The following is a 16,372-nucleotide window of genomic DNA, read 5'->3' on the forward strand; positions in this document are numbered from 1 at the left end:
CAGAAGACAGCATTCCGTTCAATGTTTTAAATTCTCCAAATATGCGAAATATCGTTGACCCAATTTGTGATGGACTTAAAGCCGCCGACGGAAATAAAATTACGTTAAATGCATCAAACTGCAAAAAAACTTTGCAAACAGTGGCAAACAATATTAAAGCGCATATAACCAGTGAAGTGACAAATAAATTATTGTCTCTAAAAATAGACAGTGCCACGCGGCAAACAAGAAACATTTTCGGCATAAGTGCACAGTATATAAGTTCAGCCCAAATAAAATCCCTTATATTGGGCATGGTCGAGCTCAAAGGTGTTGGATCGAGCACAGCCAAAAATCTCGCCGCAGAAGTGCTAAAAGTTCTAAATAAATATAATATAAGCTTAAACCAAATAGTTTCAATTACATCTGACAATGGTGCCAATATGCTTAAGACAACAAATATTTTATCATTTGTTTTCGATGAAAACATTGACGAGGACGACGAATTTTGTTCTAACGATGAGTATTTAAAAAAAATTGAAGATATAGAAAAAGTGCCAAGCGTTTTAATAGGCAATATTCAAGTTTGTCGTTGTGCTGCACATACAGCTCAACTGGTTGCTCTCGATGTAACCAAATCGTCGGATATGTTGAAATATTTATTTAATTGTCGTAACATGACGAAATTTATAAGAAAAACCTCAAATGGGTTTCGCGATTTATTTGAACTAAGAAATTATAAGTTGCCTCAATTGGATTGTCCAACTAGATGGGGATCCACCTACACGATGCTACAGGATTTGTTAGTGGCTAAAGATGTCTTAAATAAAATTGAGTCAACTAAAACTAAAACAAAATCGAAGAAGACAATTTTGAGGTGGATGCATCGTTTTGGGACTTTATTGAAAACTATTGCTTAGTTTTTAGTCCATTGCAGAAAACAATAAAAAAATGCCAAGAAGAGCAACTGCATTATGGAAATTTTTACGCCCAATGGCTAAAATTAAAAATTTGTACACAAAAAATTGTAAATGATGTAAAGTCACGAAATGACAAAAACGATTGGCGAAAAAATTCTGAGCTCTATAGAAGTGCGATCGAAAACATTATTAAATAATAAATTTCTCATTTCGTGTTTGTTTTTGGATCCACGTTTCCAACATACACTAACACCACAACAAAAAAATGATGCAGTGAATCATTTAAAATCCATATGGGATAGAATATACGACATAAATTCTACTGGAAATGTATGCTCAACACCAAATTCGGGCTCATATCAATCTGTGAGCCGTTTTTTTGATGAAGAAGATGAGCTGTTAAACGCTTACTTAGTGCAAGGGATTCAAAAGGAAGTCAGTAGCACATTCGACGTCTACTCAAAGATCGACAATCTTCAACTTCCCTTCCAAAGAATCGATGCAGACGTTCTCACATTTTGGAAAGGAAAGCAGTGCACTGACCAGGAGCTATATGCACTAAGTAATGTTTGCTTTGCTGTACCACCAACTGAGGTAAATACGAATGTTTTAATAAACTAATATTCACAGTTTCATAAATATGTTTTCTAACAGGTGACGATTGAACGAGCGTTTTCGACGTTAAGACTAGTACTTACTGATTACCGAAATCGACTAAGTCAGGAAGTACTAGAGAACATACTGCTGGTCAAATTGAATCCAAGCTTTCTGGACTCAGCGATTGACAACTTATCTCTTTTTCAAGATGACGACGATTTTGAAAGTCTATAAATTACAAATTAATTATATAATTTTACTAATTATTATCATTTAAATTTTTTTTTGTTTTTCATTTTTTTTATTTTGAATAATTTTGTTAATTTCTTATTTTTTATGTTTTGATTTCCATAAAAAAAAAATGAATTAAAATATTACACATAAACAAATTGTCAAACTGTTCAATTTATAAGAATTCAAGGGTAGCAGCAAAAAGCAACAAACAGCATACGCAGAAAAAGTCAGTCGCGACAGTATTCTCGACAGCAGTCGCGACTGCGACTTACGCCGACTTGCAGAAGTCGAACAGTTGCTGCTGCTTGAACTTGCGTTGCTGATCGTAAGCAGCAGCAAAGCAAAATCAAAAATTCACAAACGGCGACTGCTGCTGCTGATTCGCTTTTCGTCGGCGAGCGTTTTCTGCTGTTGCTTCGACTGCGACTTTCGTTTTTCTCAGAAGCATAAGCAGAAGCAGCAGCAACATAAATGAATCTTTTCGCAGTTTTTTAAACACTGATGCTAAGTAGCTTAAGCATTGCCAGCGAACAAAGGCTGAGGCTAAAAAGACTTTAAAGCCAGACTCGTTTGAAGCAACAAAAGTTGCATTAAAAGGCAGCACACACACACATACACATACATTTATAGCTGGCAATATAATAAAAATTATTAATTGACTGCGCCAAAGTCAAAGCAAATCTTTTGCTTATTTCAAAGCAAACAAAATTAAACTGTAAGATTAAATAAATAAGCAGTGCTAATTGCCAGTTTTTCATGCTAGCCAGCGTATTAAAATTTATAAGCTAGTTGCTATTTTTGCTTTGAGAGCTTAGTCAAATGCATAGCAATAGTTGCAACAAGAGCGAGCACACAAAAGTTAACAATTTAGCAATGCGGAGCGAAACATTTTGTTGCTTGATTAAAGCGGCGCATCCACAGTAGAGCATGTTGGCCGAGCTGCTCGTCGAGCTAAAATTTCATTTGCCACTAACTAGTGGCAACACAATATTTGGAGTCGAGCATTCCCACTAACGATGAAATTTCGTCGAGCCACATGTCGACAACATGCTCTACTGTGGATGGGCCGCTTAATTCGAAAAGTCGCAAACTTAACTGAATTTTGAATTTCAACTGAGCAGCATTTTAATTGATTGATTTATTTTTTTAATGTCGATACATTTGCTGGCCCAATCAATCTTTTAAATTGCACATTTATTTATTTAATACTTTAATACGCTTAACGATTGAGCAATTTCAATAATTTCTGCGCTTTAAATTTTCTCTGTTGCAAATCATTAACTTAGTGCTGAAATCTAAACTGAAGCTGCACGCATTTTTGGCTGCGTATTAATGCAAAATATGTTGCAAGTCTTTGCTGCAAAATGTTGCATGCCACAATTACGGCTTGTTTTTCAGCAAAAGCCGCAGCATGTGCGCCGTTGCTCAAAGAGTATCAATTATTAAGCATGATTATCCACATGGCTCAATTAGCGGCAATTTGCTTTAAAACAATTTTTGTTTAACAAACTTTTATTATCTCAAGCATGTGAAGCATGCAAATCAATACAATTTGCTGCTTTGAGCAACGCACGGCAATGGCAATGGCAATGGCAATTATATTGGCATATTGAAAAATTGATTTTGCGTTTAAAGCAAATAATTGAATTGAGCGCTGCAGACAAAGGATTGAGAGCAAAGACGTCATCATCAATGGCAGTCCCCAGAGTCAACAGTTGGTTGTTTTTAACTTGCCACTTGCCACTTGCCTGTGGCGAATAATTAAGTTTGCGTGCCCAGAGACAGCGAGAGAGAGAGAGAGAGCAACTAGATTAAGATGAACAGTAGCCTCGCCCACATGCATCGTTGCCATTAATGCTGATGTGGCAAGCTGCTGCCTGCTTTGCTTGATGGGCAACCTTTAAATTTACAAATTAATTTCATGTTCCAAGCAGATTCGTAAACAAGTCTTAATGTGCACTAAAGCGTGTTTAGCAGTCGCGCCCCCACCCAAACACCCCCCCGAAAATAGCCGCACCAGCCAGCAAAATAATGTTCGGGGCGCCCAGCAGACATGAATTCAACATTTATCTAGCGCCACTTAAACTGATGGCGACGCAGCTACAACTGCTGCTGCTGCTGCTGCTAAGAAAAAGTGGGTGGTGGGCTGAACTTTGTTGTTGTGGGTTGGCAAAGCTAATTTCAACGCCTCTCTCTTGAGTGCACAGTGGTGAGCTGGCACCCTAAATTGTAAGCAGCTTAAATATTATAATACAAAAAATTGTTTTAAGCTAATTTCACTAAGTAATAAATTTCAGCTTGTTACTATTTAAACAAGTGGACAGGTTAAAGTTGGGCGCCACCAACTTTAAATACACTTTTGACTTAGTGTAAACGCAGCAAAACATTACAACAAAAAGCTAACGGTCACAGCTTCGTTTTCGCTGTAGCGTCGCCGCTGCGCCGCCGCTGGGTCGGCAGCGACGTTTGTATGGCGCCACTAAGCACGCACCCCGCTGTCTATATTAAAAATTGGAAATGTGATATTCCTAGTTATTTATCCGATTGTTTTTGAAATTTTCACAATCCCGGTCGAAAACTGAATAGGCAAGTTGTGACTTTGTTTCAGATTTTAAAGATTTTTGTACTGCCCTATATATCGTTTTTTTTTCGATTTGCGGGGGAGGGGGAGGAAATAAAAAAAAATAAAATAAAAGCGTAGTCTCCTGGATATAGAGCACCTACATACAAATTTGGTTGCCCTAGCTCTTATAGTTGTTGCAGAGAAACACGCACTCATACAGACGGACGGACGAACGGACGGAACGGACGGACGGACAGACGGACATGGTTATATACTCAACTCGTCGAGCTGATCAAGAAAATATATACTTTATGGGGTCTGCCACGCCTCCTCTCCCTGTTACATACATTCATAACACAATAATACCCTTTTTTTTTTACAAAAATGTCAAAGTGTATAAAAATAAGCTAATTGCACATAATTCTGAAAATAAAAATTATGTTTCAATTATTTAATGCAGCATTTTATATTATTTAATTAAAATTAACGCGTAGCAAGCAAGCTACGTATTTTTTTATTACATTAAAATTTTTCAATTTTTAGGCGTTCGGCTGCCGTTTGTAAATATTTAAAAAATAATGCAGCAATTATTGAGCTAATTGCACATAATTTAAAAATAAAAATTGTGTTTAAATTTTTTATAATCTTTAATTTATACATACTTTAAATTATATTGCATTAGTTCAAATATTAATTAGCAAGCAAAGCGACTTTGCTCGCAATGACTTTCAATTATTTGCCAGCAATAAATACGCAATAAAAAAATAATAATAAATTTATTAATTAATTAATTAATAATTTAATTAATAATTTAAAAAGCTACATAGTCTGCTATATTTATATTTATTTATTTCTCACAAACTATTGCTGCATAAATGAATTAAATTGTTTATTAGCTTTGCTTAATTTATTGCCCCACTGTGCAGCAGCTGCTGTTGTTGTTGTTGTTGACTGTTGTCAACAGTCTCTAGCCATGCCCATTGTCTGTTGTCCGCCACGCCCACACGGCTGCTGCGAGCTGCGAGCTGCGCATGGTGCTTGAAGCTTGAAGTGAAGACTCTCTGATTTGGCAGTCGTCGCTGTTTTGGACGACGCTCCCAGGTGGGCTGAGTGGGCGGCATATTTGTTTCAATTCCAAAGGCCGCACGTACGCGGCATGAAGTCATGCGAGCCTGCCAGCATATCCTGGCTGCTCCTAATAACAAGTAGCGAGGCGCACATGCTTAAACAACTCTGACGCGTAGCGAATCTGAATCTACGCATCAAATTAATCAAGTACATAACATAAGAAGGGGCTGAAAGCTGAAAGCTGCTGAGTCAGCATCCCGAATCTAGGCGCAATGATGGGACATAAATGTAATAATTGGAATTGGAAAACAAAGAACTGACCGTGAAATGGCAGAAAAGGCTGCAGATGCAAAGAATAATTTCAATTTGAGTGCCCAGGTGCAGCAAAATGCCCTTAGTTGACCTTTAGCGATATGCTGAGCAATTAACGCGCGCCCTTGAGCGCAAATGAGTAGTATGATAAATGGGCAAAGGACTGAGCCTCAGGACGACATAGCCAGTGAAGCTTATAATACGCTTATCAGTGCTATGCATACGCCGCATGACGCATGCCGCATGCCGCATGCCACTTATGCTGTCGTTGCTGCCACTTGATGACTGCTGCTGCTCAGTTCACTTTCGGCTCGCGCGCGTTCGTTTGTTCGCTTGTTTTGCATATGCATGAGACCCATGCGGCGTATGCGTAACGCGTTTGCTTGTTACAACAATTACACAACAACAGCAGCAGCAATGAGAAGAATGTATGCGCATTCTCAGCCTGCCAGCCTGTCAGCCTGCGGGCAATAAAAGGCACAAGCATAAAAATGAATTTTTATATGCCAGCAATGCGAACGCTCATAAGTATGCTACACTTTTTTTGTTTTACTTGTGCTCAGGTGCGCGCCACTTGAGCAAGCTAAAACATTTTGTACTAAATGCCAACAGATTTGCCGCTGCAATTTGTAAGCTGCCAATAGCCAAAAAATTAGCCAAGTGCGTCTAAGCCAAGTGCTGCAATAGCTGAGGGGCTGAGTTTGCTTTGGTTGGTTGTGTTGCTCTGCCACAGCAAAATGGAGACGTAGACACATTTACACATGTAGTGCATAAAATGTTTATGAATTTCAGTTTATGGCGCGTAAAACACGCCAATAAATGTAACAAAAGCATTTAAATGCCACCCCAGCCAGACGAGTGGCTACTGCAACGTGTGTCGCACTAATAAACAATCAGAAATGGCGGCAGCTCGAACAACAGCCAGCGCTGCTGCTTTGTTTGCTTTCCTTTTTTATTTTTGTAGGTGTTAGTCTGCCCCTGGGCGCTGCTTTGTGCAGGGGTCGGCGCGGGGCTTGGGGGTGTTAGCATGTGCTCGTGGGTGCATGAATATTTATGTACGACATTTCTTTGCCACTTGGAGTTGGCGGCGACTCCTGCAATGCTTTTGTTCATTTTTATTTTTATTTTATATATTCCTTGTTGTTGCTACTCTTGCTGATTTCCGTTTAGTTCTGTGTGTGTGTGTGTGTGTGTGTGTGTGTGTGTGTTGTGCCAAGTGCGCTCTAATGCACTTTACGACACTTTATGGCTGCTGCTGGTGTCTTCAGCGCACACGACAGTTGCGCTTGTGGCCAAGCATAAGCATGAATTATGGCAAATTGATGAGACTATATATATGCAAACACTAACGCACACACACACACACACACACACACACACACACACACACACACACACACATATTTTTGCATATGCGGCGTATTAGCAATACCCACAGCACATTTTACGATCGACAGCAGCAAATACTTGCAGCATTTAGTTGCTACAACTAGACACACAATTGTTTTAGTTCAATTTTTATATCAGCATAAGCAAATTAAATTGCTGCGAAAATTCAAAGCACTGCTAGTTAGCATAATTTATAGTTTTCAGTGTTTGGCATTTCAATAAATGAAAACAAATTTAGCAGCGACTGTGACTTTTGATTTGAGCTTCAGGTTAGAACTCACTTTGTTCTATGCTAGATCTGTACTTAAGCATAGATTTTAGCAATGAGCTGCAAACTTACCCACATATGTACATAAGAGTGTCTAAATGAGCGCTCAGCTTAACTCATGTTGAGCTAAAAAGAAAGTGAGAGTGAACTTATAAGACTTTGCAGCTGTTCAAAAATACTTTATAACCTAATTATTCTCACATCCTTTTAAAGTATTATTTTATTATTAGTATTATTATGATATAGTTTACTTTAATTTATTAAATTATAATTAGCTAAAGTTGCCACATAGCTAATAGCAAACTAATTCAACAGCAAAATACACATTTGAATAAATTGGAATTTTATAATTTTATAAAAAAAATAAAAAAAAATTCAAAAATTCATATATATAGAAGTATTAATATGTATTGTAGTTTATTGTTTATTCACTTTGACATTTTTGTAAACATTTTTTATACACTGTGACATTTTTTAATTAGCAACTAAAAGAGAAAATATTTAAAGAGTTTCATAAGTCTAAGACATTGTTGTACTAATTTTTTCGCCGACTTACAGCTTAAGTCAAAGCTTGAAAACAAAATAAAAATTCATCATTAATCGCAACTTAAGCGTTTCCTATTTTATGCGCGTATGTTTGATTTATCTGCAGTTTGATTTATCTGCAATGATATTAAATTATAGCTTTTGAAATTGGTGTGTTCCACTATTTACTTAATATTTGTTTGCCCTGGAATTAAATTGTGTAGCATAAAGCAGACAAATCCAATTTGGTATTGCTATTCAAACAATAAAATAGTCAGCAGCTCATAAATACATTGATTGATACACATAAAATGTAAGCAATTTAGTATAAGAATTTGCTTGCTTTATATGTTAGTTGAACTAACTGTCTTATTAATAATTCGGTAATAACAAATAGACGGATCAGTCACAGCTTTGCGCTGGTTAACAGCGGTCATGACCCTATTTTGTAGCTTTGGCTCGTCTGGTCAGTCAGTATGCAAATTTTCGTAGTTGTTTGTATGCTCGTCTGTCGATTTGGCGAGTACTTAACGCCGCAAGAGACGCAAGTGAAGCGCAAAAAATGCGAAAAATATGCACACACACATAGGCACACAAAGTGGGTGGTTGGGTGCTGAGGCGTATAATCAAAATGTCTGATATCAAAGGCAACAAGAACAAAGACACGACGACGGGCAAAGTTATGCATAAATTTTGGACGCCAGCACGACTGTTGGCAAAATCAATACAGGAAATAAATTAGTTTCGGCTCAAGCTCGAGAGAGCGAAACAGGCAAAAAAAAAGGAAAAAGAAGAGCGAAGCGGATTTGTGCGCTGGCTACCGCTGGCTACGTTACGTATACGCCACGGCGGATATAGCAAAGCCGCAAAAACAAGCACTAAATGTGTAAAAAGGGCCACGAGTAGAGTAAGTGACAATGTGTGTTCCACTGCTTGGCATTGTTTTTCAGCTGTGGCTGTTGTGGGCTGGGTGGGGTGGTTGGTTGGGTGGTTTGGTGTTGGGGGGCTCTTGTCACGAGAGCCTAATAATAGCAGCACATAAAATTTTATTAGCCGTTGCCTCGCCCCATCCCAGCCCATGCCAAAGAATTCAATTGGGTCATGCTTTATGGCGCCAGTGGACGCATTTTAAAAACCAAACTTGTCAATGTGGGTCAAACGGCAGGTGCTGAAGCCTCAGCCTCCGCCTCAGTCACACGCCCCAAACACAAAGCAACAAATAAAACAAAACAAAACAAAGCAACAACAACAAAAAGTTTTAGCACATGGCTCTATCGCTCGCAAATGCGTGTAACAGGCCCAGGCTCAATTTCAGTTACAGTTCAAACTCAATTAGGCAATGTGCCAATAATTGTGTTTTAACAACATCAAGTAACGGCAGCTATAAGAGAGAGCAGCCAGCAGTTAATTCGAATTTGTTTACAATTAAAATATTTAGCACTAGCGCTGTTAAGCTAACAGCAAATGTAAGCTAAATATTAAATTTAATTTATATTAAATAAATATATATTTTATTTAATTATTATTTCAATTAACTCAATATTGTTGCTCTATTGCATTTATTTGATTTTAAAAAAATATATATTTTATTTTATTACACTGCTAAATATATTTATTCAACTCAAATGAGCAACAAGAGCTTGTTAAGTTAAAAGAAAATATTAGCTAAATATAAATATATATTTTATTTAATTAAATTGTTGAATATATTTCAATAGATTAGTTAGCTATATAAATATATAAGTTGTTAATATTTAACATAACAGCTTTTAATAAAATATAATACACTGCTAACTATATTTATTTAACAACAATTGCGGCTTATTAGCTGAAGCTAAGTTAGAAAAAGCAAAGAAATAATTTAAAATAATGTTATTTAGTTAAGCTAAATTTCTGCGACAAATATTTGTTTTGCTTTCGCAATAACATTTTTGCAGTATCAATAATTAATATTTAAGATAAATTACGCTGCTAAAACATCAGTGCTGAGGTCGCATATTTTTAAAATAAACAATTTTAGGCAGAATAAATATTTTTTTAAATTCAATTTAGCTAATAAATGATTTACAGCTTGCGCTAAAGCAAAGAATGTCAAGTTAACAGCAGCTGTTAGCCAAGTTTAATATTTACTTAATTTATGTAGCCATTATTATTTACAATAAATACATAAATTTAATATTGAAACTCACTTAATATGCTTCTTCTTCTATTGCAGCTTAAGGCCATTTAGGCGTGTTGGCCAACGCCGCAAGCTGCAGGTGCTTGTCTGCCTATGAAAACGTAAGACAGACAGACAGACAGACAGACAGAGAGAGAGACAATTTAAGCTGTGGCATTATTTGAGTGGTGGGCTGAGGCACCACCAACAACGCCAACAGAATGTGGAGCAAATGCAGATGGCCTCGCCTAAGCTGCTGCCTGTTAATGCTGCTAATTGTTGGCCAAAATGTTTGTGGTAAGTAAACGCGCATTCGCGCACTAACACACATAGATTCTAATCAGCACACACACACACACACAAGGACACAGACATGTGTACACATGAGCAATTGAGTTAAGTGGCTGGGAGCCTGGGAAAGCGAAAAGTGAAAGTGTCAGAGATATAAAACATTCAATTGCCCGCTTGACCTCATTAGCTCAACATTTATTTGCTTATTTATGCAGACGCACACACACACACACACACATACACATATGAGCTGTTGACCATGTTGTCGCCAATTGCCTTGACATAAAATGCAAACATTTTCCATGCCAAGCTTTGCTTTTGACCAGCGCCATAAAGTATCGAGTCAATGATTGCCAATGGCGCTGCTAACGACAAGACAAACACACACACACACATACACACAGCTACAATGTGCGTGTGCGTGTGCGTTTGCCTGTAATTAATTGACTCACATGCGCATTTTCGACTTGAAAACAAAACTTTTGTGCTTCTTTTTTTTTCGCTGCACAACTTTTGTTGCATTTTCAACTTGCACTCAAGGTCGGCAACTTGCCAAATTGTTCAACTGTGCGCAGCGATACGCAAATATAAATATTAAAGCCACACACACACAGAGACAGACGCACAAACAGACAGACATTTCGTTTGACATTAATGTCGTGCCATAAAAGCAAATGAAATAAATTTGTGCTGTGATTATCTTGCAAACAGGCTGTGTGTTGATTTTGATTGAAATGTTGATAAATAATAGCTTGGTTTAGTTTGTTATTGCATTTTAATAACGTTGACTAGCAGCTTGGGCATTCAACTGGGGGCTTTAAGTGGAAACGCTATAAATAAAAGGCTTGTGCTCGAACATCAATTAGATTGCCAGCCCAAGAATTCATTTCATTTGAAACTCAAAGCGTGGGCGTTAATCATTCAGAGCTCTATCAGTGAAGTCCACAAGTACCGCAATGCGTGTGCAACTTAATTGAAAATTAATAGTCTACACGGCAACAACAATTGCCATGGCTACAGCAACGGTTGCTGTTATCTTTGTATTTGTATTAACGATTCAGTTTTGCATAGACGGCAGCAATTAGACAACGAAACTGTTGCCTACTTCTCAGGGACTAGCAGAGCTACTAGCAATGAACAAATTCGATTCTATTTAAGCAGCAGTTTGCTATTATAAATGAAAATTTAATTCACAAAAAAAAACTAAGCTGCAGCCGCAAAGTGTAACAAAAAGTCGACAACGCCAACAGCTTAATGCATGCTTGTTATTGCATTGAAAGCTAAAATAAGTAAAATGCGCAAATGCGAACATTTTATGGCATTTTGCAGCAAAAACTTGCTGTTTACACAGCTTGCAATGAGCTGAGCTCTTGATTGGCTATTGATAGCCGCACAAAGCTGTAAAAACAGCAACTAGAGCACAATTATAGCAGAATTAAAAAATAATGTGAAGCTAATAATTGCAGCTTTAATTGAAGTAAAAGCTTAAATTATTTAAAAAAAGATTTAATTTGTGCAAATAAATATATAAACATACTTTCGACAGTCTACATTGTTAAATAATTATGTGGCAGCTGCTGTTTAATTAATTTAAATGCTTGGCTTATAAATTTACTTCAAGTTCAAATTTGTTTGTCAAACTACTTATGCCCCACAGTGTGTGTGTTTGTGTGTGTATTAAAGCCAAATATTTGAGCACCTTATTTATTGGTAATTCAACAACTGTCAAACTGTTGCTCATTAATTTGTGTGGCTAGCTTTTGTTGCATGCCCAGCCCAGCGGCAAGTTTGTGGGCTGTGACTTGAAACTTTTGATCAGCAATTAGTTTGTGTTGGGCTTTAATTAAGTTCAGACACTTGCGAAATTATCATGGCTGTCACTTAACTAATCAATGTGCCTGCCTGCAACTAGTTACATCAAACAATCATTTGCTCATTAGAGCCAGTGGTCGCCACTCAATGTCCATCGCTCAGCCAATTACGTAGCCGCTACATTCATTAATCTCAATTGCTCTGAAGTGCGCCCTGCCCTGCCCTGTCCCATTCCTTTGGACTGCTTGCTCTAGCAGCTCCTGTAGCTCACTCACTTGTTTAATTAAATTGTGAGCTCTAAGTGCGCGCATATGTTGCGCTTGCTGTCAACTTGGAGTTGAAGCCACCTGCTGCTGCTGCCGCCGCCGCCGCCGCCGCTGCTATTATTCAATTATTAGCTGCAACTCACAGCTGTTGCACTTAGCCAGGGGTATGTACTATGGAGCAATTTGCATTTTTTATAGCAAAAAGATTGCAGTTAATTGAAAATTGAAAACAAACAAATCTTTGAAATTATATTTCAATAAATTTGAGCTGCATTAGTTTTGAAAATAACAAACATAAGCTTGAAGTTAGTTAGTTGAAGAAAAAAGCGTAAAGCTTTAATTGTTTTATTGTAATAAACAACAAAATAATCTTTGATTATTTGCAATTGTAATCGCAATTATTTTACAGTTTTAAAAGCACCAAATTAGCAATTAGCTTATAATTGCATATAAATAAATACAAATATGAGCAATAATTAAGCTATAACAAACTGCTCAAGCTTCAGTTTATATATCAATTTAATATCAATTCAATTTAATTATTAATTTAAAATTAAAATAATTGCAAAATTGTACGAAATTGATTAATAATTAATATAACTTTAACATTAGCTTAGCTATAAACATAAATAACAGTTAAATATATAAATACCTTTGAACGTGCTGCGCGCAATGCAAAAAAAAAAACTGCAATGTAAATCTGCAAAAAATTAAGTTTAATATAAGTTTAAGACCGCTAGTATTTTTTAAAATATTTTCTTGCTTAACTTGGCTTAATAGCCAAGCACAACTTAATGCACTTAAGCATTCAAATTTAATGCAAATTGCAGCCCATAGTAGCAGCAGCAGGCTCTGGAGCAATTGCTTGGCATCAACAAATTTTACATAGCCTACTTATTAGCGCTGCCGCTACTCTTGTTGCTTTAAACTGCGCTGAGCGTGCAGCGCGTATGGCATGAGAGTTAGTAATGTCGCTTTGCTCCAAATGTTAGTTGACCCAATTGTAAAAGGACGCATTACCATTGCCCTCGGGCGCGCGTTGTCTCCAGCGTTTGCCTCTTTGCCGTTTTATGCTGCTGCTGCTGCTTATTTTTGTTTGTTATTCGAATTTCTATATTTTGCGTTCTGCACTTTGTGTTTTGCCCTGCTGCGCTTGGGGCCATGTTGCAGCAACAAGAGCAGCAGTAGCAGCAGCGACAGCAGCAGAGGCTTAGTGCAGCTTTAACAAATTGGCTTTTATGCTTGTCTCTCTGCTTCTTTTTCAAACATTAGCTAATTTGTGTCTATGTATGTTTTGCTTACTTTCATGCGCATTTTGAGTTTAACTTTAGCTCTTGTTGCTGTGCCTTAAGTGTCGTCCAAGCTTACATTTGCCATTCGCATTAGCTTTGTTATACTTTGCTGCTGCTGCTGCTTCTTCTTCTTCTTATAGCTGATGTTGTTGTTGTTGTTCTTGCGCTGCTGTCGTCTTGACACTGATTTCAATTATAAATTGTGTTTTTTTTCTGCTACTGCTGCTGCTGCTTGTCGCTCATTCAGCTGCTATATATATATATATATATTTTTTTTTTTCACTCACTTTGTTGTTTTGTTGCTGCTGCTGCTATTCCTGCTGTTTATCCTGTCTGCCAGGCTCCAGTGCGTTTTTCTGATTGCTTTCTCAATTGGCGCGCCGCGAGCGCTGCTGGCTATCACTTTTAATGTAAGTTGCCAACAATGCGTCCAGCCCAGTATCTCTACTGACATTATCTCCAACAACACACACACACACAGACAGACACACCTACGTAGGCTACAGCCAGCGTTTTGCCACTGACATTGTCTTTCATGCAGAATGCGCGCATTGTTCACTTTATTTTTATCTATTTATGTATTTATTTATATTTATGCTGCTTTCATTTCATGCAAGTCGCTTAATTATTAAGCCTTTTATTAAGCTATAGCAGGCTACAGGCATATTGCGTACTTAATTAAAAAGTCGGCACAAATATAGAGCAAAAGCTAAAGCTAAAATAATTTAGGCACGCACTTAAGTTCATAGCTATAGATATATAGCTAAATTTTGTTTTTATTTATTATTATTATGCTGGCAACTCGACTCTCTTCATTTCACTGCTTGTTTAATTGCAAGCAGTGCAAGCAGATCACAGTGCTGAGCAAAGAAGCTGAAATCACGCTGCTGCGACTGAACGATTGCGCCCAGCGCACAATTGTGGGCGGAGTTTTATTTTGACTGAGCCTGGAAGTTGGCAGTGCACAATTGTTGACAAAGCATTGAAGCTAGTACGTGCCTAGTTGCAAATTTGCATATTGCATTTGTAGTCTTAAATAAATTGTTGGCATTTGAAGCGCAGCTCAATAAAATTGTGTCAATTAAATAAAATAAAATATTTCTGATACTTTAGCTGCAAATGTTTTGTAGGCATAATAATAAACGCTAGCTTAAGTTGCTTGCCTATGTTTAGTTAGGCAGAAAAAAATGCAAAAAATTCTATTTTCTAAGCAGAGAAACGTTTTGAATTAAATTTATTGTGTTTAGCAGTGCAAAATGCATTAGCAAACAAAATATAGAACATTTGTAGGCTAGTTAATTATTTAAATTATACGCAGCTAAAGTTGCAATATAGTAATAAATTTATATAAAATAATACAAAAATAATATAATAAAATTGCTTAATTAATAATTTTAATTATTAATAATTAAGTGCATATTGAACTGTTGAACTGAAATAAAAACATACGCACAGTTGTTCGCTTGCACTGCTTGCATTGCATTTGAACTGCTTTAGTGCAGAATCGCGACTCTGTTGTGTTTAGATGATCTATAAATTTGATTGTCATGCTTTATTTGAATAAAATAGCTTGCTTTATGCTTTGAGCTGTTTGCGTTTGCATTATTTATTATCAATTGCTTATGTGCGTGCGGCATTTGAGAGGCAATCAAGTAGATGAAATATTTACGCACAAAAGGGTTGACATGGAATATGTATAAATATAGCAATAGATTGTTGCCTAGACGCTGCCAAAAGCAACAGCAGCGGTCAATTTGTTATTGCAGACATTGCAATAAATCGAATTTTTCATGTTAAGCTACAGCGAGTGAATCAGTTGGGGGGCAGAACAAGCGCATTTAGTTTGTATTAGTTGCTGTGTGTGTGTGTGTGTGTGTGTGTGTGTGTGTGTGTGTGTGTGTGGCTTCATTTGACTACGCTTTGTGCTGCACTCAATTGCAGTGTAACGGAGGGGGGCGTGGCTTTGGCTGTCGTGCTCACTGATTTAATTTTTGAAATCTTTTTGCACTTTCACGCAAATTAAAATGACGAAGGAGGCAACGTCACTCGCTAACGTCATTGCCATTGTCGTCAGCGCACTTGGTCACCAGCTGGGGTTAATAGATCATCATGATGATGATGATGATGATGTCCCAACCTCAACCCCAATCAACCGCCATGCACTATAACCACACTGAGTTGCGGTGTAGCCTCGCCTTGCCCATTGCTTTTCATCCTGAGCGCGCGCGCTCTTCGCTGCGCTCTGCTGATTTGACGTTGGGGCAACACAATTCAATTGTCAGGCATTTCATTTCAATTTAACAATTTCAAAATTGTTCTTGTCGCAACGGAACTTACTTGGCTTCCCCCCCAACCAGCCAGCAGCGAAGCTATTTGTATTGCCAGTTATGTTCGCATATTAGTTGACACACTTGACTGATTTGTCGACTTCCTGTCTATAAACCGCACACTTGCAAATATTACGCGCGTGGCATATTGACAAATGTCTGTGCCTGTGCCAGTGCCTGGGCTGAGTCATTGATTCAATTCACAAATTGTTTGCTTATAAACAAAACAATTGCAGCATAAACTCAACTTAGATTAAGCTGCATAAAAACAAACAATTTATTGAGCAACATTTATAGATTGCCAAACTTATTTGCATTTGTCTACGCTACGCTCTGCGTGTAATTGGAAATTGTAACCACCCACACACCCA

General features: G+C 37.4%; 1 protein-coding gene and 1 long non-coding RNA gene across 4 annotated transcripts in view; one reads left to right on the forward strand and one right to left on the reverse strand.

Moving 5' to 3' along the window:
• LOC108606410 overlaps positions 1 to 16,372 on the reverse strand; it is an 81,573-nt gene that overhangs the window by 24,198 nt on the left and 41,003 nt on the right. The window lies entirely within an intron of this gene.
• Positions 1 to 16,372, forward strand: part of LOC108606402 (neuropilin and tolloid-like protein 2) — a 67,467-nt gene that overhangs the window by 13,664 nt on the left and 37,431 nt on the right. For all 3 annotated transcript variants that reach the window (XR_004458927.1, XM_033294538.1, XM_033294539.1), the window contains exon 2: positions 10,071 to 10,310. Coding sequence is in view for 2 of the 3 variants with exons in the window: in XM_033294538.1 (XP_033150429.1) it covers positions 10,235 to 10,310 (76 nt within the window). In the remaining variant the exon portion in view is untranslated. The remainder of the gene's footprint in view (positions 1 to 10,070; positions 10,311 to 16,372) is intronic.

This window comes from Drosophila busckii, chromosome X (genome assembly GCF_011750605.1).
Source record: "Drosophila busckii strain San Diego stock center, stock number 13000-0081.31 chromosome X, ASM1175060v1, whole genome shotgun sequence".
In the NCBI taxonomy this organism is placed as follows: domain Eukaryota; kingdom Metazoa; phylum Arthropoda; class Insecta; order Diptera; family Drosophilidae; genus Drosophila; species Drosophila busckii.